We start from the raw sequence: 26,768 nt of genomic DNA, 5'->3' as shown, positions 1-26,768 counted from the left end.
TCTGATGGAAAAAATAACCTTCTCACTTAATTTACAAATGGACAAGTTCACTAAGATATGGGAAAATTGGACTTTGTTCATGAAAAAGACGCAGACAAATTATATAGCTCCGATGGATTAAGGGAAGAAAAATCTCCCAAACCGAACCCCTACATGTGATGGATTGTTGCCCTTTTTATTTGTATTTGTTTTTGTTTGTATTCTTATTTATGTCTATTATTTCTAGTCTAGAAAAAACATGCTACGTTTTTCCTATTTCAATTTTTCTTATTTATTTGATGTAAAAATACACCCACTCTAAAAGGTGCTAGGTTATCCCCCTTCAAAAGGTGTCTTTCTTTCTTTCTTTTTATTTTTCTCTTCTCTCTCTTTGATATATTATTATTGTCAATGCATCCCTGTTACATTGTTCTAGAAAAGTAAAAAAAAAAAAAAAAACAGAAGGGAGTATTAAGGTTTTGCTGGTTACGATCATTGATTGTTTCACTTGTACTGTTTTTTATTTTCAGTAATCAACAACAAGACATAACTTGTAAACAATGTTTTGATGTATGCAATACTCTATAAATAAAAAAAACAAAAAAAAAACAAGTTAATTCAATATTCCTAGCGGGGGACTTCTTTTAGTTATTTGACCAGCTTTATTTGCTGATCTCATACCCCAATAACTTTAACTCCTAACCCTGTATTTGACGGTAGAGTGTTCAGGTTGCGCGGCTGTCAGCCTGGTTCTCCACCGAGGCTTCTATGAAAAAGTATCCGAAATAAATGCCTCACCAGGCGGACACAGGTCTTTTTTTTATTCTTTTTTTTTTATTGACAATAAGCAATGCAACAGCCGCCAGGGGGTAGTTTACAGAACTGGCCGATAGGCCTTTTTTAAAATACAGATACAAAAATTAAAAACAGCATTACATTAAATAAAAACATTATATAAATGACATACATAAAGTGTTTTGATAGCTTTCTTATTTTTAGAGTATATAATATTTTTCATATATTGCTTGGTTTCTTTTTCAAACACAATAAATAGAGGTTTCTGATTAGAGTACTACTTACATTTATGAATATGCCATTTAGCTAATAAAATAATAAGGTTTATAATAAAAAATTGGTTTGTTTGACTAGGGGTGTAATTAAAGAAACCAAACAATATATGTTCAACACAAAAGGAAAATTGGGGTCAATGAAACGAGTGATAAAAGTGCAAATATCTTTCCATAAAAGATTTGAGTGGGAACAGTTCCAAAATAAATGAGATACATCTTCAGGGTACATATTACAAAATGAGCAATTGACATCTATATCTAATTTAAATCTTTGCAAAAATATTTTAGAGGGATAGTAACTGTGTATAATTTTAAAAGATACCTCTTTCATTTTGTTAGTGATCAAAAATGTTGATGGTAAAGTCCAGATTTTTTTCCAATTGATGTCAGCTACACAATTATTCCAGTAGGCAACTACATATGGGACAGAGACTATATCATTTTGGAACAATGATCGTATTCCACAATTATTGTTACGTGTTCCAGGGGAGAAACAAACCTTACCAATCTTACCAACCTTGGCCGCGTTTCCCAGAATCGATCGTTCTTTGGGGCCAAAGAAGGGTCGAAAGAAGGGTTCGCCAAAGAACGAGCGTTAAGATACGGGTGTTTCCCAGATGGCTTCTTTGGTGCCTTCTTTGGAGAACGCGTAAGTTGAAGCGAAAGAGGCTCTTTGGTGGGAGCTGTCCACCGCGGTCGTGCTGAAACTGAATAAATCGATGCCAGGCGAATCGATCACCCACCTCTTTATCAGCGCATAAGTCACACACAGCGCCCCGTGGTCACCCCCACACAGGTGGAATTAGGCTACGCATGTATCGTGTGTGTGTGGGGGTGTGTGGGTGCGGGGGGGGGGGGGGGGGGGGTGGCAACAAGTGTATCATCCAAGTAGTAATCAAGCCCATTAGCGCATATATACCCCGTGGATAGGCACACACATGTGAGAGTGGAAGAAAGCGGCAGAAAAAGAAACAAGCGGGCACCGTCGTTTACCGCGGAGGAGATGGGCGTTAGTGGACGAGGTCTGGCAGCACCGGGCAGTTTTATTCGGGGGAACAAGGGGCAAAAAGAACATCACGGTGAAGAACCGTGTTAGGCAGGCCATAGCCGAAAATATGTCCCCCTCCATCCCATGTGGCCTGCGTGACTGGCGTGCTGTGAGGAAGAAGTGGCAGGATTTCCAGAACCAAACAAAAAGGAAGAGTGCGAAGGTTTCACTAATCAATCTCCCTTCGTTGCAGGTGATGCAGACGCCCAGTAAAGACAGCGCGGAGTAACCCCTCCCCCATATGGTTTCAATAAACTACTTTGGTTTCCTTTTCAACCATGTATTGTGTGTATCATTTTGCATTGAAATGAGAGTGTCAAACCTATAGCAACAAAAAGTCCCAGGCAATTTGTAATTTATCTAAGCGTAGGTTAATGACGTGTGCGTATAGTGTGCCCTTTCAACAGCATTCCAGTGCCAGACTTTCAGGTAAAGCACTCGGACACTGCAGCAATAATCATAGTGTGCAGGACGTTACATGTAGCCTACATCTGCTGGTTCTGTTTATTTATTTCAGCCTTCAGGCCTGAGAGTATATGGGTGATGTGGTGGTTGTGGGTTTATGGTTTAGTGATCAGTGCTTGGTGACTGGTGGTAAAGGGGTAGGGGCTGGGGGTTGTTGGACCTCAGAAGAGGTTGATATGTTCTTAAAAACGCAGCGCAGTCAGAAGCTGCATCTCCGGGGGGCTGAAGGAAAAATTGCATGTGTGTGGAGACACCAGAGTGATCAGCCGTTGGATCTCCGCACGGCCGGGGCAGTCGGTACTTTGCCTGGACGGCCCGGTCTGATAGCACGTCCAGTGGGGAGAAGTGCCGACGCACGTATGCATTTATGTAAACCGTCTGGCTTCGCGCACGGCGAGGCTGTTGTAATGCAGCCATGGTTTCTCACACGCGCGGACTTTGGCAACGCCTTTATAGCAGGTGGAGCCGCTCTGGATGAGGTTCAGCTGAGTTCAATTAAATCTGTTTCCTTGATATCTGTCAAATGCCACAGGGTTGTGGATGTTTTTTTATGTGTAGTACTATAAACTCACGTGTGTGGAAAACGTAAACGTGTAATTCATTAAAACATTTTTTTCTCTACTATTAGTTTATGTTTATTGCGCCAGGTCCGCATTGAACATTGTTTTATTATTTCGAAAAGTGGAGGACATAAATTTCCCTGACGCAGCATGATCACTGACGATTTGGTCGCTAAGAAAGGTTGAAAGAGTGGGTCAGCTCCGTCTTTCAGTTCCATCTTAGTGAAAGTACTACTTTCGCTAAGAACGAATCTGGGAAACGCATTCTTCTTTCACAGCGTTCTTAAGAGCGCTCCAAAGTAGTACTTTGCCCAAAGAGGCTCTTAACGATTCTGGGAAACGCGGCCCTTATCTGTTCTTGCTTAAATTCTTTTTTTTTTAATGTGTGCTATATGCTTGATGTATTTTGTTCTTACTTGATGTATTTTGTTATTGCTTGTGTAAAGCACCTTGAATGGCCTTGTGTCCGAAATGTGCTCTAAAAATAAACTTGCCTTGCCTTGCCTTACCAACTGCAGACTCAGTAGGGTCAAGAGGTAGTAAGGTTGGCTTAACCCCTGCTGTACTTCTTAGTAGCATCAAAACTCCTGTAGGGATTGCATCCATGACAATAGCGAATTCCCTTGGAGGAATTGGAATAACATACTCCATCAAAAATTCCTGATATGACATTAAAAAAACATTACATATGGTTTACACCTGGCTGACCAGGTGTAAACCATATGCAAACCAGTTCTCAAAAAATAAAGATTTGTTCTTGTACAATATGTCTCTGTTATTCCATATATAACATCTTTGAGGAGAGAAATTATGTTTATAAATCATAGACCATGAGAGAAGCATCTGCTTGTGAAAGTTGGACAATTTTGTAGGGATTTTCTCAATATTATAATTACAAAATAAAACAAAATGCAGGCCCCCTAATTTGGAGAAGATAAAGTTAGGAATGAAATTCCAAATTGAATATTGATTCTTTATAAATTGTTTTAGCCAGTTAATTTTGAAAGTGTAATTTAAGGTTGAAAAATCAAGGAAGTTAAGGCCACCCTTATCATACGGGTTCATTATCACAGCATTTTTAATATAGTGGCTTTTATTCCTCCAAATAAAATTAAATAACATTTTGTCAATTTGTTTAGAAGTCTTTTTGTTTACATCCAAGGATAGAGCTGCATAAGTGAGCCGAGAGATGCCCTCAGCCTTGGTTAGAAGGATTCTACCTCTGACTGACAAGTCTCGCTGTAACCATTGATTTAACCTTTTTTTAGTTTTGTCAATTATAGGGTTGAAGTTCAAACCACATCTGGAATCGCTATATTTGGTAATAACAACTCCTAGATAGGTTATAGAGTCCTTTACAGGAATATTACATATAGATGGTACATCGCAATTCTTAAGAGCAAGCAATTCACATTTTTTAAGGTTTAAATTTAGCCCGGAGGCAATGGAGAAAGTTTTAATTAAATCAATGGTTATAGGTATCTGAGAGGCATCCCTTAAAAAGAGTGTTGTATCATCAGCCAGCTGACTGATGATGACCTCATCAGCTATTGAGTGGACTAAGCTTTACATTACACTTGTACATAGTTTTGATTGCATTGTTAAAGTATGAACCAAATCCAAATTTCTCTAAGGCATGGAAGATAAAGTTATGCTCAATTGTATCGAAAGCCTTCTGAAAATCTAAGAAAAGAATAAAACTTTAATCTAAACATAAATCTGAATAGTCAATTAAGTCAAGAACTAGTCTGACATTATTGGAAATGTGTCTGTGTCTCATAAAACCTGACTGGCACTCATCGATAATATGATCCAAAACTGTTTTAATCCTTTTTGCAAATATCTGTGCACACACTTTACAATCATTATTAAAGGTCCCATATTATACACTTTTCGGTTCTATTATACACCATATTATATGGTCTTAGTGGTCCCTAATACGTTTTTCTTTAATTGTTTGATAATTTATTGTACTATGCTGATGTTCAGCTAATCTCACAATGGCCTATTTTTTCAAAAGAGCAGCAGCTCCCCTCGTAAATATACAATCTTTGAGCTGCCCCCGCCCCCTGTCCAGAAGCGAAGCCAGATTCGCCTCGCCCTCTGTCTGTCAGGGCCGTGGATCAATAAGAAATAGGGGTGTGGGCTGCACAGTGGAAGCTTCTGGCTTTCCAGTTTGTGAGGTCAGAAAAGGGGAAAATTCTGACTGGAGTATATTGGGGGGGAGGGGTGGGGGTTTCAGAAAGGGGGAGAGTGAGAACAGGAGAGATTGTTATTTTTTTAAATATTTTGGCAGTCTCTAGGCACACCGTGGACCCATGGATATGTTAGAACACATTTAAAAAGTGCATTTAGCATAATATGTGACCTTTAAGAAGGCAGATTGGACGCCAGTTATCAATAAGGAGTTTATCTTTCCTAGGTTTTGGGATAAGAGTTATGAGTTAACGTGGGTGGGAGGGTTTCATTATCTATACATTCTAAATAGAGCTCGAGGAGGAAGGGAGCAACTTGGTCAGAGAATGCTTTGTACAATTCAGAGGTGATACCGTCTGTTCCAGGGGACTTATTGAGTTTGAGATGTCCAATAGCAAGTTTAACTTCCCCTAGTGTTATAGGTTTGTCACAGAAGTCTGATTGGTCGTTATCAATTGTTTTTGTTTCAGTGAGAGAATCTAAGAATTGGAGGGTGGACTCCTCACTGTAATTTGATTGATATAAAGTGCTATAGAAATTGGAACAATAGAGCAGCAGATGTTGATGACTTTGGCCTTGATGTCCTCCTGTTTCTCCTCTGGGACGCCATGGAGCCTGAGGTTCCACCTCCGTTGGTACCTTTCAGCGTCATTGAGTTTGAGTTCTAACTCTGACAGTTTCTGGTCATTTTTTCCAGTAGTAGATTTAACCACCTTCATGTCGGTCTTCAAAGAATCAACCTCCGCAAATGCAAAGTCATTAGACTTCTTCAGGGCGTCAATGCTCACTGCGTTATGGTTAATCATGCTTTCCAGGTCATTTGCCCGCTCATTAATTTTTGTTGAGATTATCCCAACAATGTTGTTCTGTAACTCATGCAGAGACATTTCTGCTTTCTGTTTTTTTCCTTTTGGCTTGACTGGTGTATTGGGGTCAGAATCTGGTAACGGTATAGCATCTGGGCTGTGTTCGCGGCTACGGACATGGGCGAGAGCATAGCCGTGGTCGGGGTTAGCTGCAGTCGAGGTTGTAGCTGCATAGCTAGCATGTGACTTGGGAGAGTTAATAGGTACACCAAAAACCATACCATCAGTCGGGCGCGTTGTTTCTTTCTCCTTCCGTTTTGTTCCTTTATCAGAAGGCTCCATGTTGCTTGTGAAAGTGCAGGCTCCTCACTCGTGGGCAGTTTAGCTGATGCTGGATTAGCAATGATGCTATAGTAGCTTTGGCGGCAAATACGCTACAAACTTACTTCAAAAGGGTAAATTACGGTGATAAAAGGCCGGGAGATGGAACGTTCTTTATATGTCCATGGGTCGAACGAGCCTAATATCAAACCTGTTTGATAATGTCGGAACGTCAAGATGGGAAGAAGACTGTCTGAAATCGGGTCAGAAGACCACCATACACCAAACGACTGAGATTACGTGCGCGCGCCAGAACTCCAGCACGACTCCCGTGATTTTAGTCTGACATAGGAAGATTGTCTGCGACTGTCGAATGGCGTGAAAAGTTGTGCAGTGTAAGCCCAGTTGACACCCAACACAGATGTTTTTCCCGTCTCCAAATGTAAATTTTTGACAACACTATAACTCGCCAAGTTTCTATCACCTGACTCAGATGTGTAAACTCTTGATCTTTATATAACGTGACAGACCTTTAATAGGCCAACGTTATCACAAGATAATCCCGAATCAATTATCTTTTTTTTTATTTTATATCCCTGCTGGCATCAATACGCTGTTGTATAATATAACTAGGGTTGCAAAATTTCGGGAATTTTCAAAGTTGGAAACTTTCCATGGGAATTAACAGGAATTTATGGGAATTAACAGGAATTTGGGGAATTTACGGGAATAAACAGGAATTTACTCCTAAATTTTAAGCAAACCAAATGCACTAAATCCTTCTAACTATGTTATTTCCGTCCTGGCAAACGTTCAAGACTGTAAAAAGCAGTTTTTTCAACTCTGTTATATAATATTTATGAATTTAACTTCAAATCAGATTTTTTTTAAATATCTCCTATTATACTACTTTTCTGGTCTTAATTTCTTGTTAAAAACTGCTATAGAGCAACCTGACACGAATCACATCACAAAAAACCATGTAGAGTTTTGGGACACTCTTCCTCTCACCCTAGCTTATAGGTCATCAAAGTCGAAAACTATAATAGGTCATAGCTTATTGAGACACCCATCTTGATATCATATATTGCGTTTTACTAGACCATGTTTACAGAGACTTAAACAGTGTGGGGAAAATACATTTTAGCATAATCAAATCAAATCAGTTTTATTTGTATAGCCCAAAATCACAAATACATTTGTCTCAGTGGGCTTTACATTTCATACAATATGATATATGATACAATATGATACAATATGACACCTTGCCCTTACACCCTTAGCTCGGCTGAGAAAAAACTCCCAGTAAAAACCCTTTACCGGGAATAAAAAAAAATTGAAGAAATCTCAGGGAGAGTCGACAGAGTAAGGGATCCCTCTCCCAGGACGGACATGCTGCAATAATCTTGACTAAAACAACCAGATTTCATGCAAGTACACTTGGCAAGTTGCACATCGCACACATCCTACTGCAGGGGTACTGAGGCCACGCCCCTTTATATGCACTGTGCATTCCTCCATCACATGGGGGGCAATTTACTTAAATTATTGAATGGGTTGGGTCAGACATTTGAGTTATATTTTACTCAACATTCATCGTTTTGTTGTTCAGTGAAATTATTGATTGTTCATAAAATAATCAAAACTTGATAAAGTTCTACTTACAAATAGATCTGTTCAAATGTAATGTTTTTTTTATTATATTAGTTTGCATGGATGTCTGCCTATGACAAAACATAGTGTTTAAATGTTTAGATTTATGTTTGGATATGAAAAAAAAACATTTAAATGACCGCCATTTAGTTAATTCCTCGAATTCCCAATTTTGAATATTCCCAAAATTCCCGAGCGAAAGTTGCCGTGGAAAGTTTCCGGAAAGTCTCCGGAAATTTACCGGAAACTTTCCACCCCTTTGCAACCCTACAGTCAATTCTAAGAAGGGTAACCTTCATGCTGAAGGACATTTGAGCAGGTTATATGGCTCCTGCTTCTATTCAATTTGATTAAATTTACAGAATTGCCAGTCTCAAACACCCATACATGCTGCCACCACATCATCCAACATGTCCTTATTGGAAGGTCACCCTTTTCTTTTGGGCAATTGCCAAGACAAAGCTATGGGCTAAAAATAGTCAGAGCTGCAGGCACTTGAGTGGTGGGGGGGGGGGGGAATAAAACATATGACCTTTTTTTGTAAAGATTCAACCAATAACAAGCACAGCCCAGAAGCAGAATGACAAGCTTTTATATTTGCACAATGTCCGCAACTACTGGGTTGCGATATTTAGTTTTAGATGCCATCTCTTTTTCTTTCTTTCTTTGCCTATACATCTTCAAAACTCTCTCTCATCTCTCTCTCTTTGTATCTGCTTTCACGGAGCCATGAAATATCTATGATTTTATTTGTGAAGGTCAGAAAAAATGAAACAGACAGCCTCTCTGTTCCACATCTTGTAAACTATGATACTGACAAAGCCAGGGGCTTTCAAGGGTCGGATTATGCTCACCAAGTTTGCAAAGAGATTTCCGAGTGAACCAGAGGAGACTACTCATATTTGACTAGTTCAGAGGCCATTTCCTTTTTACCCTGTATGTTAAAAAGCAAATGCTGCAGGTCCCTGGAGAAGGCAGGGTCCACGACTTATGAGGGCGATTAAGATTAGTGTGAATCAGCCGGGAGAGCAGTTTGTCCATTCAGGAGCAGTGATAGCAGCCTGGCTTTGATCTTTTCACACTGAGAAACTATTTAAACATCATTGTGACAAGTTACATACGGTGTGGGAATTACCTTTCCCCTATTCAATTCTGCCAATTTGAAAAGAGTGTGCTGAATGTGGTTAAGATAGGGGCAGATTTAGTCAGTGCACTGTAGTACATGACAAGATGATGTGAAAGCTATATTGAGAACATCCGAACAGCAGCAATTAAACTCTCTCAATACTGTATATATATCAGGGACAATTTGTACAAAATCATGTTGAGTCCTCCTGAATTTTTAAATACAAGGACTTGCCTCCCTACACTCTTTTTAACTGTTTAACCGAAACAACTGCTTTTATGTTAACAATCTAACCCTTCACTGTGCACTTATCTGTATTTTACAAATGCATGGGAACTTGTGTAATATTGTTTTACAGGTGAACACTTGAATTAAATTTGCCAACCATTCAATTTTCTAGTTTTTCCGGTCAGATTTAGATTGTTTTTTTAAAAGTCTCTGTTGGGTTTATCAAACTTGCGTGTAAGACAAGAAACCCAGGTGTTATTTCAACCAGACAAATGAGACACAGACACAATGATAGACGGAGACCAAATGATCCTTTTACTTGCCTAGGACAAGGAGAGCGGTTGTCACGTTGTCATCTCTGAACCGACTCTGCTTATTCCACTCTCCATACTGGCTTTTTATTCACTCAACTGGTACATACAGAGCATGCATTCGTGTGTGCGTTTCAACTAATGATTGACTAATGTCTCTGGGAACTTGTTTGTTTATTCCAGCTGGGGCATGGCAGTGTGTTCTGACTGCCGGAATCCTGGTCACTTCTAGTCATCGCGATCCCAGAGTACATAGTTCGAAACGACACGTCATGTATCAGCTTATTTTGGATCATGGTTACACAATGAAAACATTAACCCTTACAGTCTCAAAGCTAATATAGACTCCACTGTCGTTTTTTTTTTACACCTATAGCTAAAACTAATGCAGTCTAATACAACAGTCGCACAATTGATAGTCCTTCATGAAGGTTATTATGTTTTAGATTAAACTGTTTTAGGGATGGGATTGAACTTTATAGTACTTTTAGAGGCTGATTGTTTTGATGAATTATAATGTGTTATACTCAAATGTATTTCTAATATTTGGTCTAGTCTTATTAATATAACTAAATGGGATGGACAAATTATTCTAACCTCCATAAAGTAAGTCCATGAAATTAGGTTTGAGGACACTGCATAACATGAATCTGGGTGTACCTAATAAAATATGTCACTACAATCCTATCTTGAAATAAGTCACAGAAAACTACAACTGTTTTTTTTTAAATAATTGTTCAAATGATAATAGATTAGAATAGGTTGATGCACCTTCAATTTGCGAAACTGACACTTTCTGCAATAGTTATTTAAAATAATGAGCTGCATTGAAACTTAAATTATTTCATTATAGGGGCTGATTTGTTACATTGTTTCAAGTTCAAGTATTTGTCAAAGTTATACTGCAGTGTCCTAACTCCCTTTTAGTCCATTCCACTTGAAATAGGTTTTTCAATTGAGCGACTGCACCACAGGGATACCAAACTTGAGTCAACTGGGAATTTTCCCGCTATCTTTCACGTGTTGCTTTCCTCTCAGTGTATATTGGAAATTGTGTCAATTTCTTGGAAATGTGTAGAACAAAAAAAAAACATTAAAAATTGCTTTGGTCTCAAACAATTTGCACTATCCAATGTGAGGAAAGTATTGTCACCCCACAGATAAGAAAGACCGTCTCTGCATTCATGTTGTGCAATAATGGAGCTTAAGAGACGATTATTGATTCGGCCTGTGGTATTTAGGACTTAGAAATAAAGGAATAACCACCATTGGTAGTGTTGCGCAATGTGTTTATTGTTTATCCACAAATCCCTTTGGGACAGAGTAGAGAGATGATTTCCAGTGTTGGGATCAAAGATATTTTTAGATTTGTTGTTCATTTTATCCTATGCCCCTTTGTGTGTGTCCTCTCTATTACTGTATGGCACTATTAATCTTTCCTTTCTTCTCTCCGTCATTGCCCAATTCATCCAACCCCCATGTGGTTTCATCTCTTTTCATCTCTTTTCACCTCTGATCCTTCATTTCTCTGTTCATCTCATTCCGATGTTAACCGCCATTCTCCATTATGTTTCTTAAATATGTTTCTCCCTTGTTGTTCATCTCATTTTTCGTTTCATTCCTCCCCCGCTGACCCCAGGCCATCTACTACGAGATAGGCTTCCTAATATGTGCCGCAGTGGGCCTGCTGTTTGCGGTTCTGATGCCAATAGCTGGCCTTTTCTTCTGCATGTGCCGCTGCTGTGACAACTGCGGTGGCGAGATGCACCAACGCCAGAGGAAGAACGCAGACTGTCGGCGTGGCCTGCTGGGAACGCTGCTCTTCTCCACCTCACTAGTCATCACGTGAGTAATGACACATGCATACACTCATGACACAAATAGTGAAGCCTATGTGCACATCTGTTTACAAGCAGACTTGTATATTCTGGTGCAAACTAGCATGCAGCATTTGAACACCTACAAATGCATGCGCACACACAACAGCCTTACCCGTCCATGCTGTTTGCTGTTTATTGTAAATTCCTACTGTTGATACTATATTGCAGCACATTTCTTACTTGTGTTCATTCTGAGTACTGCTCATTTTAATCTGTGCAGGATTTACCTCAGTGGAAATTCTTTATTATGTTAAAGTACATCATAAATACTCAAACCAAAACAAATCCACAGTAAACTGTATACTTTTGGCACTATTATTTATATATGAGGATGTGTGATGTGTTTAAAATGCTTGGCATCTTCACTTTAGAGTAGGATTGAAGGTACTACAATTTAATCTACACCTTACTACTCTCCTTGGCTTTCTCTGTATAATCATAAAACCAACTGCAGCTGCAGGATATCAATCATTCAATTTTGAGAGATGCGTTTTGGCACACAGCTTCAACAGGCCCATACTAGGCACAAGGATGTTGGCAGTCTTAAATAGGAAACAACACTCTATAATTATTAGATATATCATTTAATTCATTAAGCGTAACAACGAGAAAACAAAATTATTGATTTCTTGTTGTTACACTTTTATGGCAATTAATGTGTGCCTTGTTTGTCTAAGCCTATTACATTATCTGGCGGTTCCGCATCTCACTGAAACTGACAGTATGTCTCAGAGAATGGACAACTGGAAACTCAATCTATTCTCCACCACTCTGTTTTATAGTCTCAGTGGTAACAGTAGCCATAGGGGACATAGCCACAGTACAAAAGGCTTGGGAGAGCTGCGTTTGCCTCTGGTGCTAGACTGAAGGGATCCAGGAGTGTACTTGGTGTGATGTTCTTTAGTTTTCTGTCTTCGTTGGAACGTAGCCCCGTTATTGGAAATTCCACCGCAATATCCAAGGAGCCCAGATGCGAGAGTCTGAGAGCATCCTCAGAGCTCTTATTAGATCTCCCCAGCTACCAGGCAGAGTCACTGCAGAGGGTCTAATGAAGCAATAACGGGCAGGAGAGGGATGAAAACCAAGCCCAGGCCCACACTGCTTTTTTACTGCCACTAGAAAGCTGACAGCCAAGCACAGAGGAGTGGCAGGGGTGACACTATTTATGTTAAGTGTTAAAATCAGATTAAGGAGGGTACCACACACCAAGGTTAGGATGAGGACAATAAAAAGGCAGAGGATGACATGGGAGAGTGAATATACTAAATCTAAAATGACAAATCTAATATGCCAGAAAAGTCAAACCTGTATGTAAATCTTGCCTGACTATACATTTAACTTGTTCTTTGTCTAAATAAGAAGGCATACATTGTCTTACTGACATCATGTTGGCAGAAAATACATTGACATATCCCAGAAACAGCGAAGCATTCATGTTAAACAATGCTCACAGAGTTCACAACCAGCAACCAACGCAGCAAACCACTGTTGTCATTGAGGCAGATTTTTGGGAATCCTGTAGTACTGGAGAACAAGTACACTGTGTTACTGGGATTGGGATGGAGCGGAAGACAGGCAAGAGTTGAGAAAATTAAAATTTGTTCAGCAGGGTCATGATGCTACATTCACATATTGGAGTCAGAGGCAATTGCAGAGGCATTGACACATTTCAAATTGCACTTACACTAACAAAGGAGTCAGCATAGAATCAGTGAAATTGTTATATACAGTTATTATATTTTACTTGAAATAATCCCATGGGAGCAATATTGAATTAACCCATTGATGACTATGGCAACCTAGGATGCATGTCCTTAATGCCTGAGGGTTTTCTGAAAAAAATAGTACGAATTGTCAAGTCTACCAAAACCTTAATATCTAAGCCTGTGTAGCACATGGAAACATGAAATAAAATACATTTAAAAGTTAAGGTTCACAGGTTTTATTTAAACATGCTCCCTTAGCGCTTACAAACCAACAAATATTTCTAAAAATCTTCAAAATTAGATGAATTAGAAAATTATTAAATATTGTTAATAAATAGATGCAATGTGTTGTGTGATTTTCGTCAGTAGTCTATAGTAGACCTTGATTCTGCGCACAAAACGCCACTAACTGTTCTGTTGCCGACATAGCTGGCGTATTTTTTTTATTATTTTGTTTTATTTTTTATTTTTTTGATTGACATGATTTTCGGCAAACCACACAACTTTTGGGTGGTCATGTGGTCTTCAAAAAATCAACAAAACCCACCTCATGTGTATTTGAACCAATGACAGTGCATTCTATGCTGGGAATGCCATGAAAATTAGATAAAGTAATAATGCTGCGCGACGCAGCATCAGGCAGGAGAGCCAATGTGGCATCGCGCAGCAGCCGTCATCAATGGGTTAAACAAAGGAAAATGAATTAAATCAAGGTACTACAAGGAAATGGGGAAGCAATTAAGGGTCCAGAGTAAGATGAGAAGAAAAATGTGATCCCTTTTGGTGGCAGGGTCAAATCTCAGAGCAGCAACCAAAAAGCCTATTGTAAATATGAGTGAATAATGTTCGCTGGGCATGCCTGCTCAAATGCTATAACTACAAATATGCTGCCCTAGTAACACAAAGGTTTTTTTTTTCACTGTGTGATCGAATCCATCAAGCTACAGAGTGTGAAGTTCAGTAAAGATATCATTCTGTACCACTGTTTGTCTTTGAATGTTTCTTACCGGAAGTAGAAATACTGTAACTGCTTTATAATCTATTTTACCACGTTAAATAAGGTGAATAGATCTTGCTATCTAAATAAGCATAAATGGATTAACAGGCCACATTAATTGTCAATACTCAAATGACTGTGCGCCATTTAATTGCAATACAATGATTTATCTCTATGAATGAGCTATGAATCTTGACACATGCCAGAATGTGAGAGTGATAAGTGTTTCTATACACATGTTAGCAGCAGTGGAAATACATGTGGTGTATGATAGCATCACAGATTAGATCCCACTCCAGGAATTAGCTATCTAAAGCCATTTACACACAAGTCTGGGGTGAGCTGAATTATAATTGTTATAATGCATTTGGAAATGATGCAGTTATAATGAAGTCAGTGGCTTTATCATATGTCATGTCCGATGAAGGCAGCATCACTGAACCGTAGATGAGCTGAACCTAAATAACCCATCTAACTAAATGTTATGTGTGTGCATATCAATGAACATTGCATCAACATCCATGGGAAAGCAATTGGATACATGCTTGCTCATGAGCAACAGTTTGCTTTTTTTGTTTCCCCTTGAGCTTAAAAGTTGACAAGATCCTCTTATTCCACACCGTCTGTCAGTATATCTTCTGTTTCAGCCTGTTTCTGTGTTTGCATATGTGCAAATATGTGAATATATGTGAAATAGTGAAATATTCAAACTCAAGGTCTTGTTTGTTTTGTGCTGTTACTACATATATTGTGTATATTGACAAACATTTACTATCCTTTTTTTTTAAATATCTTCTTTTTTTGTTATCTTTGGGATCCCCACTACTTTAATAAAACCACTGGTTTAAAATACATTTACATAGTTTTGAACAATGCCTGCCAACACAGCATGAATTTGTTCTTTACTGGTCCATGTATGGCTTAATGGATTAGTGTGATGATACTTCCCATATAATGTGTAATGCAGGAACAGATGTATCACAAACAGTTTTTGTGAAAAGGTTAGTGAGAGAAACCAAAGTAAAATAGCCCTTCCAAAGGAACTGTGCACAAAGCATTGGCAGACATCAAATTAAATCTCAATATTTGCTCTCATGTGAGTGGGATCACCAGTGATGTGGCAGTTTTGTATGCAAATCAGCTTCCCAACACTTCTAAGTGGTCAAATGTGCCTGAACACCTGCCAATGTGTGTTTGTATGTTATTAAAATATATTGTCTTGGGTTGTGCATAAATGCATGTCCTGCATTGTAAAATGGCATGTTGCATTATGTCTGCCAGCTATTGAAAGGCCACTTATTAATAGAACAGTGTGAGTTATTTCAGTCTCTCTCCTAATCAACTTTAATTCCACATAACGCATGGATTTATAACACAAAAATAACATTTAGAATATTCTTCCTAGTGTTGCAGCCAAGTGGAAAAAACCCCTTCTGCATGCAGTTACCAAGCATGCATTCCAGCAGTCTATTTTATGTCCAACACTATTAAAACAAAAGGTCCTAAAATAACAGGCTTAGTCATTCATGCTACATAGGGTGTAATTAATGTTAATGTAGGCAACATTGAGCCCACTGCACTTTAAATCTGAGTCAGTCAGTTTAAATATGAGTAATTTGCCCTTAAATTATATTTGCTATTTGAGATGTCTCCAAAGGTGTCGTATGTAAAGACATCACTGTCGCAGTCAACAGTCAGTGTTTGCCAAATAAAAAATAAATATTTTTTTTAACTATTTTAAGCTATAGTGACTTTGATCAGGCTAACAAATTCTGCCAATGTGTCTATGTTTCCAAGCCGTTTTCAGTGTGATGCAACATTCACATTTCAAAATCCAGTCAGCTGAGTGTCTGTTATGTCGTTCCAAGTACAGTATGATTTTTTGATTCAGCTGGCTGTGACTTTCCCAATATATTTTTTGTTATCTTCCCAGTATTATTGTTACACCTATTCAGAGGTGGGTGGTATTGCGTCATATCAATCTTTAACCTCAAGAGCAAAACCAGAGTGTAAATCTTGCCCTCATCATAGAAAGTTACCTTCTGACTTAAAGAGGACCTATGATGCTTTTTGACTTTTATGACCTATAAACGTTTTTATGATGATTTATAGTCATGCTTAACCATACTAAATTATCAAATAATAACTTACATGCATTTCGACGTATTCCCTGCTGACCGTCTGGGGTGTCTGTGCAGAGCACTAGACACTATTCTAGCCAGTCGAGAAGTCACGTGTTCAAAGCGGCTTGACGCTTTGTAACTTCGTGACGTCGCATGTAACTTGGTGTCGTCACCACGCGGATGTTTCCATGTATAGTAATGCTGTCACTTCCTTGCTCGCGTCTGCCTCGCGCCCTTATAGGTCCATGCTCGCGCTTCCCGCCACTAAAAGTGTTCCGGAAGGAAGGTAACCAATCACAACGGAGTGGGGTTTGCAGGAGGGGGCGGGGAGGGAGCGGAGATGGCCGAAGCACAGGTGGAGGGAGCGGAGATGGCCGAAGCACAGGCATGCTGGATCGCCAAAATAAGAGAAAGAGCTTCCCGAAAATCTACATAGTTTTTTGTGATGTGATTCGTGTCAGGTTGCTCTATAGCAGTGTAAAACAAGAAATTAAGACCAGAAAAGTAGTATAATAGGTCCTCTTTAAGTTGTAACGGCTTTTTTTTAATCAGTGCGTTTGAGTTTAAGTTTGGGCTTTTGGAGAAGCAGGTTCACATAAGTTCCGCTCTTGTTTATCTGTCAAGAGATATTAGCAATGAATTATGCTAAATTATTTCAAAAAAGTGACCCATTGAATGAGTAGACACTACATTTTGGAGAGCAAAGAAAACTAAATGGACATTTCCAGGTCAGAAGCCACATTTGTATACAATTCACCTAGACATGTAATTTTTATATGCAACCACTCTTGCACATACTATTCATTATGATGTTTTGTATACAACTCAGGATGTAGATGATGCCTGGGAAAAATGTAAGGTTAGTTAGAAACTGGAAAGGATGATGAAATTACTGCCAGCCTTGTGTTTGCATTTGTTTTGCACCACAGAAGGAATTTGTACAATATAGCCCCAAATAACCCTATATACCCCTTTAATACTTAAATACTTTAAAACTGTCGCTGTTTTTTTTTTTGTTTTTTTGCAGCCAACATGATATTGCGATGAAACACCTCACAGTCGCCTTACTGCTGACACAAATATATGAACACAATGTATCACTCTCTTAGACATGCACACTAAAACAGGGGCACACTTAGTCACTCAGAGACACACACAAGTAAATACACTCTCAAGCATCCTCTGCCTCCTGTTACACACACATCGCTTAGTTAACAGTCTCCCTGGGGAGTCATCACATGCAGGTCTATTTTTAGGGGATTCATTAATAGTGTGATGAGCATTAAGTTCACTCTGTCATTAAAGAAGCCACAATGACTCTGAAGATGTCTCTTGCTGCCTACATTTCAAGCTACTGAGAGGTCGTCATTAGGGGAATTTAATTTCAAGTGCCAGGGCCAGGTTCTGGAGCAGTTACATCCAGCTAAGTGCAACAATGTACTCAAGTGTCAGCAGGGAAAGTCATCAGCAAAAGTGACAGGATCCAACAAGAGAAAGTCATAAGAATCAAATATATATCAAAAATAAATAAATGAAAGGCCAATTACGTAAACACGTGTGGACTATTTCATTAAATTGAGCAGCCTAGAAGTCCTTGAAGAACAGAAAAGAGAATGTATAAAGTACATTTACATTATTACCCAGACCAATAAAGTATGTTAGCCATAAACACTTTTTTCACACTGTTTCACAGACTATTACGGAGGAATTACACAAGCTAAAGCAAGCACAGGCAAAGCACGACCTTAAACACGATGCATCTCATTCCAAAGCATCACAGCTTTGTGGACATGTCCTCATAAAATGTTGTTTATATATTGGAGTTTCTTTAGATGGCTTCATAGATTTTAAGTTTCCTTACTTTTGGCTATATTTGGCCAACACATGGACACCACATAATGGCAGCTTTGAACAAACCACTGCCAAGCTAATGAACCAGAGAGGTTGTTTTCAGAATGTGCTGCACATCCCACAATTTATCACACATCCTGGAGAGACCTCACTCTTACTAATCACTCTTATTCTCTCTTATTTCTGGTTTATTGCCAAAATCCAATGTTATGTTTTACTAATAAGCTTTACAGGAATTCTACATAGTGAAACTAATTGATGTTAACAGCTTGGTCAGGCTTTCTTTTTAATTTATTGGAGACATTTGTGTATTTGTGTTACAATAGTGATGATATGGCACATTGTTGCACAGGAGAGAAAAACAAAATCCAGAAATAGCATAATTTTCAATGCAGATTGAGTGGTCTTTCATTTATTTATGTCACTGTGTTCTAACTTTTTGGCCTACATATAAATATAAAGCCACCAACAAAATGTTTGGACCATTTTTAGGGCCAAACTGTAATAACAAAAATGTACACAATAATCTCACACAGCAGTGTCATTTACAAAACTGAAATCAAAAAAAGGTTTCATGGAAATAACTTTGTTTGTTAGTTTTACATTGAATGTCAGATATTGTTAGATTCCAACATACTCAAACCACACTGCATACATACACATTATTTCCTTGAGATAGCTACAGCTGAAGTAATGAAGTATACATGAAATATAAGGTTAGTTTAGGTTGTTTAAATTGCCAGTTTCACTTATTGTTGATGATTAAGATTTCAGGGAGAAGATGGTACATGACACATCTTCAGCAAAAAGCTACATTAATGCATAATGTCAGAACAAAAAAATAAAACACAACCATGCGTCCAACAAAAATAATGCATATGCATATTTCTGTCTTTGTGTGAATATAGAATTTTAGTTGTATACACCTGACCACCGGGCAGCATTTGATCCATGCTCAGCATGCCTAATGGGAAGAATCACTCAAACCAATCACTGGGATTAAAACAAGCTCTTACTTTTCTCCAGAGTTATTCTATAGGAGACTATGAGCTAAATCCAAATTATAACTGTCTGGAACAACTCAAAGTGCTTAATAGAGTGCAAGAGGTTCATGATTCAAGAGAGTTGTATGTTTACGGAGTAAATTACCCCCTTTGTGAATTTCTTCAACAATCATTCAATGACACAAAGTGTCCATAATGTATCCAAGGATGGTGTACTGAGCAGAACAAATGTGTTACACTATCACCTTCTTTTGTTGATAGCCTAATGGAAAAAGCCTCTCTCCTTGACGAATTACAGTGGGAGTGTTACTGTGGAATTCAGTGGTTTGCGTAAATAACAACAACAGGGAAGATGTGTACAGTTAATTTGTTAAAGTTTGAAAGATTGTAGCGGAATGATGGCCTCCATACTCGTAAGGCTTTCCTCTGCTCTGATTGCTACGTTATATCATTTATAAGATGAGATGCACTGAAAACTACTATTTATAGGAATAGAAAACAGTGATCATTATTTTTGTGACTTATGACCGGGATCATGTTTGATCAAAATCAGTGCAACTGATATAATGTCTATCAATGTCTATTCAGCTGTGTTGTTACACTGAGACCTCTGCCTGCAAGTTTAATCTTAATTGCATTTACCAATGAACAGTCCACAATACAAACAATACATGCTGCTATGTTATAGTCTATGTTTTTATTAAAGGAATAGTTAAACCCTTTTTAATTTTTAGCTTTTTGGCTCAAGAAAAGGCGACAGAAACCATCCCCGTAACTGAGCCTGCCCATTTCGACATAAAAAATGCATGCACAGTTACAAGAACGGTTTATGTCCCCTTTTCTTGAGCCAGAGAGTGAGGCAAAAAGCCACAAAGTATCACACTTTGCATTTTCAAAGATGGGAATTTAATGTTTTGAATAAGGCTTTTGTTAATACTTTGCTTAATATTGCATACTGTTCACTCGTACACACCACCTTGTTTAATTACATTGTCTGCACACAACACAGCAAGTCTTAACATTGAAGCAATGTTTCTAACTATTTAAAGCAGAAAATAGTTTTCAAATTGTTAAGAAATATGATTTGTTTTAGAATGACTCTAACAATCATTTTCATATCAAGAAATTAGATACGAAAGGTCCAGCTACAGCTCCAGCACTGTGGCAGCAGGGAGGGGCAGAAAGGCTGAACTGTCCCAGCCTCGCAACTACAATGACACTGAATGCAGGCCATTGTTGGGAGTTTCTAAAAGCTATGGGGCCATCAGACCATGTAACACTCACTACCCAGCCCCCAGTAGTGGCCTAGATTCTGGGGCACTGCACTAGTTTGATGCTCTTCTTCATCTACTGTTGTGGGGCTTCCACTGAGAGAGAGTTGCATGTGTCATTTGGCTTCTGCTCAAACGAGAATTAAAGGCCTTTTACAAAGGTGCTAGAGGTAAATCTTCCCCCTGCTGCATTTGAATTGTCCCCTGTGGTCAACAAGAGAAACTTACATATTTTTAGAGAGAAAAGCGATTTAGACAGAAAAGCGATAACAATGTCAACAATTGAATTGATAAATGGCCTTTCTAGAAGGCCAATAGCCATTTCAAAGAACTGCTGCCTGAAAATGACTATCTACTATAACATTGTGGAAACAAGGATGATCCAAAGCATTTGTTAACACACCTTTTTATTCTGTATGAGTTTTTAGTATTATGCAGTCCCCATAGCTCTAAAGTCATTCATTTAGAGAAATATGCTGCGCACTTCACATCCGTGTTATTTAAATCTTATTTTTGCAGTATGCATACTATATTTTTTTGTTTAAGTGGGTTTTATGGCATTAGTTATTAAAAACTATTTAGCTGAATGGACTGGGGTATTTCAAAATCATGAGCTATACATGTCGAAGAGAAGTCTATTCAATTTAAAGTTAAGTGAAATTAAGGTGACCCCACTGGAGGATTGCATTGGTTGAATCAGAGCTCATGTATTTCTCATTGTTATTCAGCTCTGCTGTGCCTTGCTTGTCTTCACAAGTTTGTTGTTTGTTTGATCATGTTGTATTGAAACAAAAATATATTTGTTTCTGTTCTTTCTGTTGTATCTCCTGATTTAATTCCATCACTTCACTAGTCTAAATTACAACTAAACATAACTAACTTAGTGCTGAAGTAAGGTGGACGTGGCATGTACTACACAGCTTGTTGGAAAGTGCTTGCCGTATTTCTCAAAGAGTCTTTGTTTGGCTGCAGATTCCAGTGACCTTGGTGAATACCGGCAGAGAGAGAGAGAGAGAGTGAGTATGAGACAAAGGAAAAGAGAGGGAGGTGGTAAGAGAGTGAGAAAAGAGTGAGGGAACGGAAGCCAAAAGAGGAGACAGAGGAAGAGAAAAAAAGAAAAGGAACTGTTGAACATTTTTTATTAAATCATGAGCCCAGAATAAATAGAATAATGAGAGAGGGAAACAAATGTCTGAGCAAGAGACTGAGAAACAGAAGGAGAAGTGTAAGATATGTAGATGAAAACAGACTAGTCGGAGAATAAAGACTAATGAGAGAGTGCTAGAGAAAGAGTAGAGATGAAAGTGTGGGATTTGGCAAAAAAAAGACACAAATGTGTGTGACAAAATTTGTGAACAGCATACAGTATGTATGGATTTGTGTACTTGTGTGCATGTGAGAAAGTCAGAGAGACAGAGGGAGGGCAGAGACTTGTTTGACAATAGGCTTTTGTTGTGGAAGTAGCCATTTTGAATCTTCTCCTGGTTCTGGATGGCTCCACTTCACTGTGTCCCAGCCTAGTTGTTTGGCCTAGTTTCTCATTAAGTCTTCAGTTATATGACGACAGCGTCGGCCTACACACTGTTTATGGCAAACTTCATCACAATGCCTCCAAAAGTGGCATGCTCGATTAGGAATGTTGGATGGAAAATATCGATACATGTAAATATCGCGACTGCTATCTTCCCGATGCTGTATCGATACATCATTTGCAAATATATATATACAGTATATATATATTTTTTCATATATCGTTATGTTCTTTTTTTTAATGATACTGAGACAGGTTATGCCTTTGTTCAGATTGCACAAAAATAGTGTTATATTGGACCATGTATTATATTTATAACACTGTTTAAAAATTAAATTTCTTATGTTTATTTTAGCCTTCCTGTACGTATACATACAGGTTTGAGTTTCTCACTGATTGAGACAGATGTTAATTCCTCTGTTAAACTGCAAAAGAAGTAGTACTAGGATCATTTACAAATAAATAAAGTTGAAACTATAACACAGGTCAAACTGTTCTCGGTCTTATTGCATAGAAATAATCAGTTTTTTATTATGCATATAACACTGTGTGTAGACACTATGAGTGTTTTTGAAAAAATCTAAATCTTTCCTGCTCGTAGATCGCAATATATCGTATCACCGCCCATGTATCGGGATACATATCGTATCGCCAGATTCTTGCCAATACACAGCTATGCTCGATGCTACAGAGATGAACAGTGTTTCTTTCCCAAGAGCTGCACATGATCCTATTTGTTATTTGAGTGTAGACCAGTAGTTATGCATTTTAATCCTGTTAACTGCACATTACAAACATTTTTAATATGTGCCAAATGCGAATTAACATCTTTCAGTGCAGACTGTTTTAAAAGTAATATTTTTTGTCTATTAAAAGATGCTCTTATATCTGGTTTTGACTCTGCTAATATACAATACAAATACCAAAGGTTTCATGGTTTTAACTTCATAAATATCAGAATAGATTAATTGTCTCTATGTAACTGAACATTTAATTTCATCAGGCTTTTGGACAGCACACACAGAGATCAGCAAGTTTCATAAATAATGGAAATGATATTTACACTGCTGCACATTTAATAACGTGACAAAATGTCTGCAGCATAATGCAGGTTAGATTAGATTAAATTAACATGATTATATCCACAAAGGACAATTTCTGCAGCAGTGACTGCTGATCAGGAGGACTGTAAAGATGAAGTACATTCACACAGACACACACACCACCTCCTTTGTGCATTCACAGTACAACGATGAATGGGGCACAATCTCACTTTGCATGCACTGTTGTAACATACATGCTCACAAGCTGTTGTGCAAACCACAGATATACGTACAGAGACCTTATTAAACAATGAGTCATTACACCTTGACTCATCTCCATTGCTCTAAACCTACCCATGTAAGTCATCTTGCATCATTCATAAAGCTGCTTATTCCACTAAAGCATTTCTATAACTGATATTCAATTTGCTAAACAAATGTACGGTCGAATATTTGATACTTTACGATCTATTGTACAACTATATACTCTGTAGATAATCAACAGATGAATATGAATGAATGAACATCCATGCAGAAATAAAAACATACATACACACACTTAGATGCACAGTGCTAGCTGTGAGGTGCTGAGCTGAAAACTCAGTAGGGATGAGAGTGAGTCATTGAAACAGCTTATTATTATGGACTGTCTTTCCCTTGATGTTTCTCTAACTAATTAAGCCTTGTACCGAGCTACTCAGGTCTGTTTGAAGTGTTCAAGAGACTCACTTTAATGGTCTGCTTTATGTAATTCTGTGTTTTCGCATTTATTCGAATGTGTTTACAACCCAGCAGCGACCTCAGATAAAACAAATGCGGCACTTGCGTTTTATATCAATACACCTGCATTTCCTGGTATTAGTTGATTTTAAAATGCTTGGGAAATAAAATCTCCTGAAATGCAACTCTTATTATCTTAAAAATGCTGAAAATATAGTGAACGTCTAGCTAATTGCTAATCTTCGACATCTTCATGTTGTGCTTCCAGTCAGTGCTTCTTATGAGTACATGTGATTATTTTCAGTGTATGTATTATTCTTGAAAGACACATTTCTATGAGGTATCTGGACTAGTGATACAACCCTTGGCTTTCATTGTGCTGTATTCATAAAATCATACTTGAATTTGGGTAAATGTAAACTCCAATCGTTGATTTTTATCAATACATTTTGAAAGGGATAGACGATAACAATTTATGTTTTTAAATTGAAAATACCTAATTAAAATAATTGTTCTGTGTAATAGTGGCTGTGGAATTATACAGGTAGGTGCACTACGTAGTAGGAAGTATTGAATGAAAACGTCAAGTAAATGTGGTGGTGTACACTGACCCCTACTGTGGATGACATGATATCACCTAATTCTGTAAAACACATCGATAGGCTTCTGTGTTGACTGATGTGGGAGCACTTAGGAAGAAAGAAAAGTCAAAGAGTTTGTTTTTGTCACTTGTTTAGGATGGGAGTACTGTGTGCATATGCTGCCAACCAGAACCTAAGCTCTCAGGTGAAGAATATTCGGAGATTGGTCAACAGCAACATGAGGGACCTTCACACTTTCGCTAATGACACGCCAATGGTAAGACAGAAAGTAATTATACAGAAGGTGCAGATGGAGCCTTCTAGTGCCGCAACAACCATGTTATGAAAGGAGAAACTGAGAAATTCGGATTATGACCATTATTTTGTGCAACAATCCTACAAATACTGTATAATTCCATAAACGGTACCATCAGTCAGTACACTGATTATGTAAACGGACCGCTACTAGTTAAGGAAATGTTAACAACTGAAATAATATGGCAAAAAGCATGAAGAAGGGCCCAAATGTCAAATTCACTCTAAGAAATATTCTTGATATCTTGTGGTTTTTGTGCTTTTTTCCCAACTGTTTGCGGTCATGCCTCGTTTATATTAATCCTTTCAAAGTTTTTCACACAAGACAGCTACAGATTTGCTTCATAAACAATTCTAGATTTCATTCCCTAAATTAACTGCAGCTCAGCTTTCAACTCTCACTTAATGTGATAAATTGCCTTGTTTTGTAAACTAACATCCAACACAAAGCTTATTTTGTCCAACATTGATTGTTTATATTTTTTCAATTTCTCTAATTTATTATGAAATATAACATTAAAGCTCCCATATTATACACTTTTCGGTACTATTATACACCATATTATATGGTCTTAGTGGTCCCTAATACGTTTTTCTTTAATTGTTTGCTGAAAAAAACTTTCAGATAATTTATTGTACTATGCTGATGTTCAGCTAATCTCACAATGGCCTATTTTTTTAAAAGAGCTGCAGCTCCCCTCGTAAATATACAATCTTTGAGCTGCCCCGCCCTCTATCCGGAAGCGAAGCCAGATACGCCTCGCCCTCTGTCTGTCAGGGCCGTGGACCAATAAGAAATAGGGGTGTGGGCTGCACAGTGGAAGCTTCTGGCTTTCCAGTTTGTGAGGTCAGAAAAGGGGAAAATTCTGACTGGAGTATATTGGGGGGAGGGGTGGGGGTTTCAGAAAGGGGGAGAGTGAGAACAGGAGAGATTGTTATTTTTTAAAATATTTTGGCAGTCTCTAGGCACACCGTGGACCCATGGATATGTTAGAACACATTTAAAAAGTGCATTTAGCATAATATGTGACCTTTAAGCTGAAATTTCACTATGCTTCAGAGCGTTCGTTGAGGTCTATGAGAATAAAGCGCATTTTCATCTGCTCATATGTTTAAAACTCTGTTTTCCTCTGTTGTGTTTCTTTTTTGCAGCAAATTGATTACCTAATATCCCAATACGCCACAGCCAAGAACAAAGTCATCTATGACCTAGATAGTAAGTAGACTTCCTCGGTGCCTGAATTCAGTGGACGGAAAAAAAATCACTTCAGCTCTTGTTCTCGGTCATATATCATACTTAATATCTGAATTTACTGTCTACTCTCTTGACTTGTTTGCACATAAGATTTGTGACATAACTAGGTCTAGATATCTACATCAGTGACTGTTATAGAGGATCCTTTGATTGTTCATCTAACTGTCCCCCTAGAGTATAATATTACTGCAGGCAGCTTTTTCCTGAAAGTTAAGAAGGCAGTATTAAGAAGCAAACCTAATAAAGAAAGGGACTTGGACTATGTTCCTTTTATCGTTTGTGGATCTGATGTTGTGTTCTCTACAGATATAGGTCCATTATTGGGTGGAAGGATACATGATCAGCTGGATAAGGAAGTCCGCCCTGCCATAGACAGAGTGCTCAATATGGCCGGAGGTACAATCTGTATATTTTTCATTTCCTCTTTAGTTACGATATGTTATTGTACTATGCAAGCTACTGAATGCCTGTGACTTAAGGTTTACATATTCTTCTGGGAATATATTACATATATTATCGTAAGTTATTGGAATCTTATTTTTTATTATTATTTTTTTTTTATTGAAGGCCATTGAGTTCATGAAAGTTATACTTTGTATGACGGTTCAGAATTCTTTTTAAATCTTTATATTTTATGTTTTTCTTAATAAAGTGAAAATCGAGAGAGCCATCAAAGGTAACAGTAATCAAGCAAGTGGACAATGACCCACAATCCTTTGTGTCCCTTA

At 38.1% G+C, this 26,768-nt stretch overlaps 1 protein-coding gene across 1 annotated transcript in view; it reads left to right on the top strand.

Annotated features, from left to right (window-relative positions):
* The window catches only part of prom1a (prominin 1a), a gene marked incomplete at its 5' end in the record, with an annotated part of 86,689 nt that overhangs the window by 38,525 nt on the left and 21,396 nt on the right, over positions 1–26,768 (top strand). Inside the window, 5 exons of the mRNA XM_080035883.1 lie at positions 11,403–11,608; positions 24,627–24,747; positions 25,938–26,001; positions 26,347–26,436; positions 26,693–26,716. Coding sequence (XP_079892009.1) covers positions 11,403–11,608; positions 24,627–24,747; positions 25,938–26,001; positions 26,347–26,436; positions 26,693–26,716 — 505 coding nt within the window. The remainder of the gene's footprint in view (positions 1–11,402; positions 11,609–24,626; positions 24,748–25,937; positions 26,002–26,346; positions 26,437–26,692; positions 26,717–26,768) is intronic.

This window comes from Ammodytes marinus, assembly GCF_949987685.1.
Source record: "Ammodytes marinus genome assembly, chromosome: 10".
Lineage (NCBI taxonomy): Eukaryota > Metazoa > Chordata > Actinopteri > Uranoscopiformes > Ammodytidae > Ammodytes > Ammodytes marinus.
This window is presented reverse-complemented; position numbering and strand designations above follow the sequence as displayed.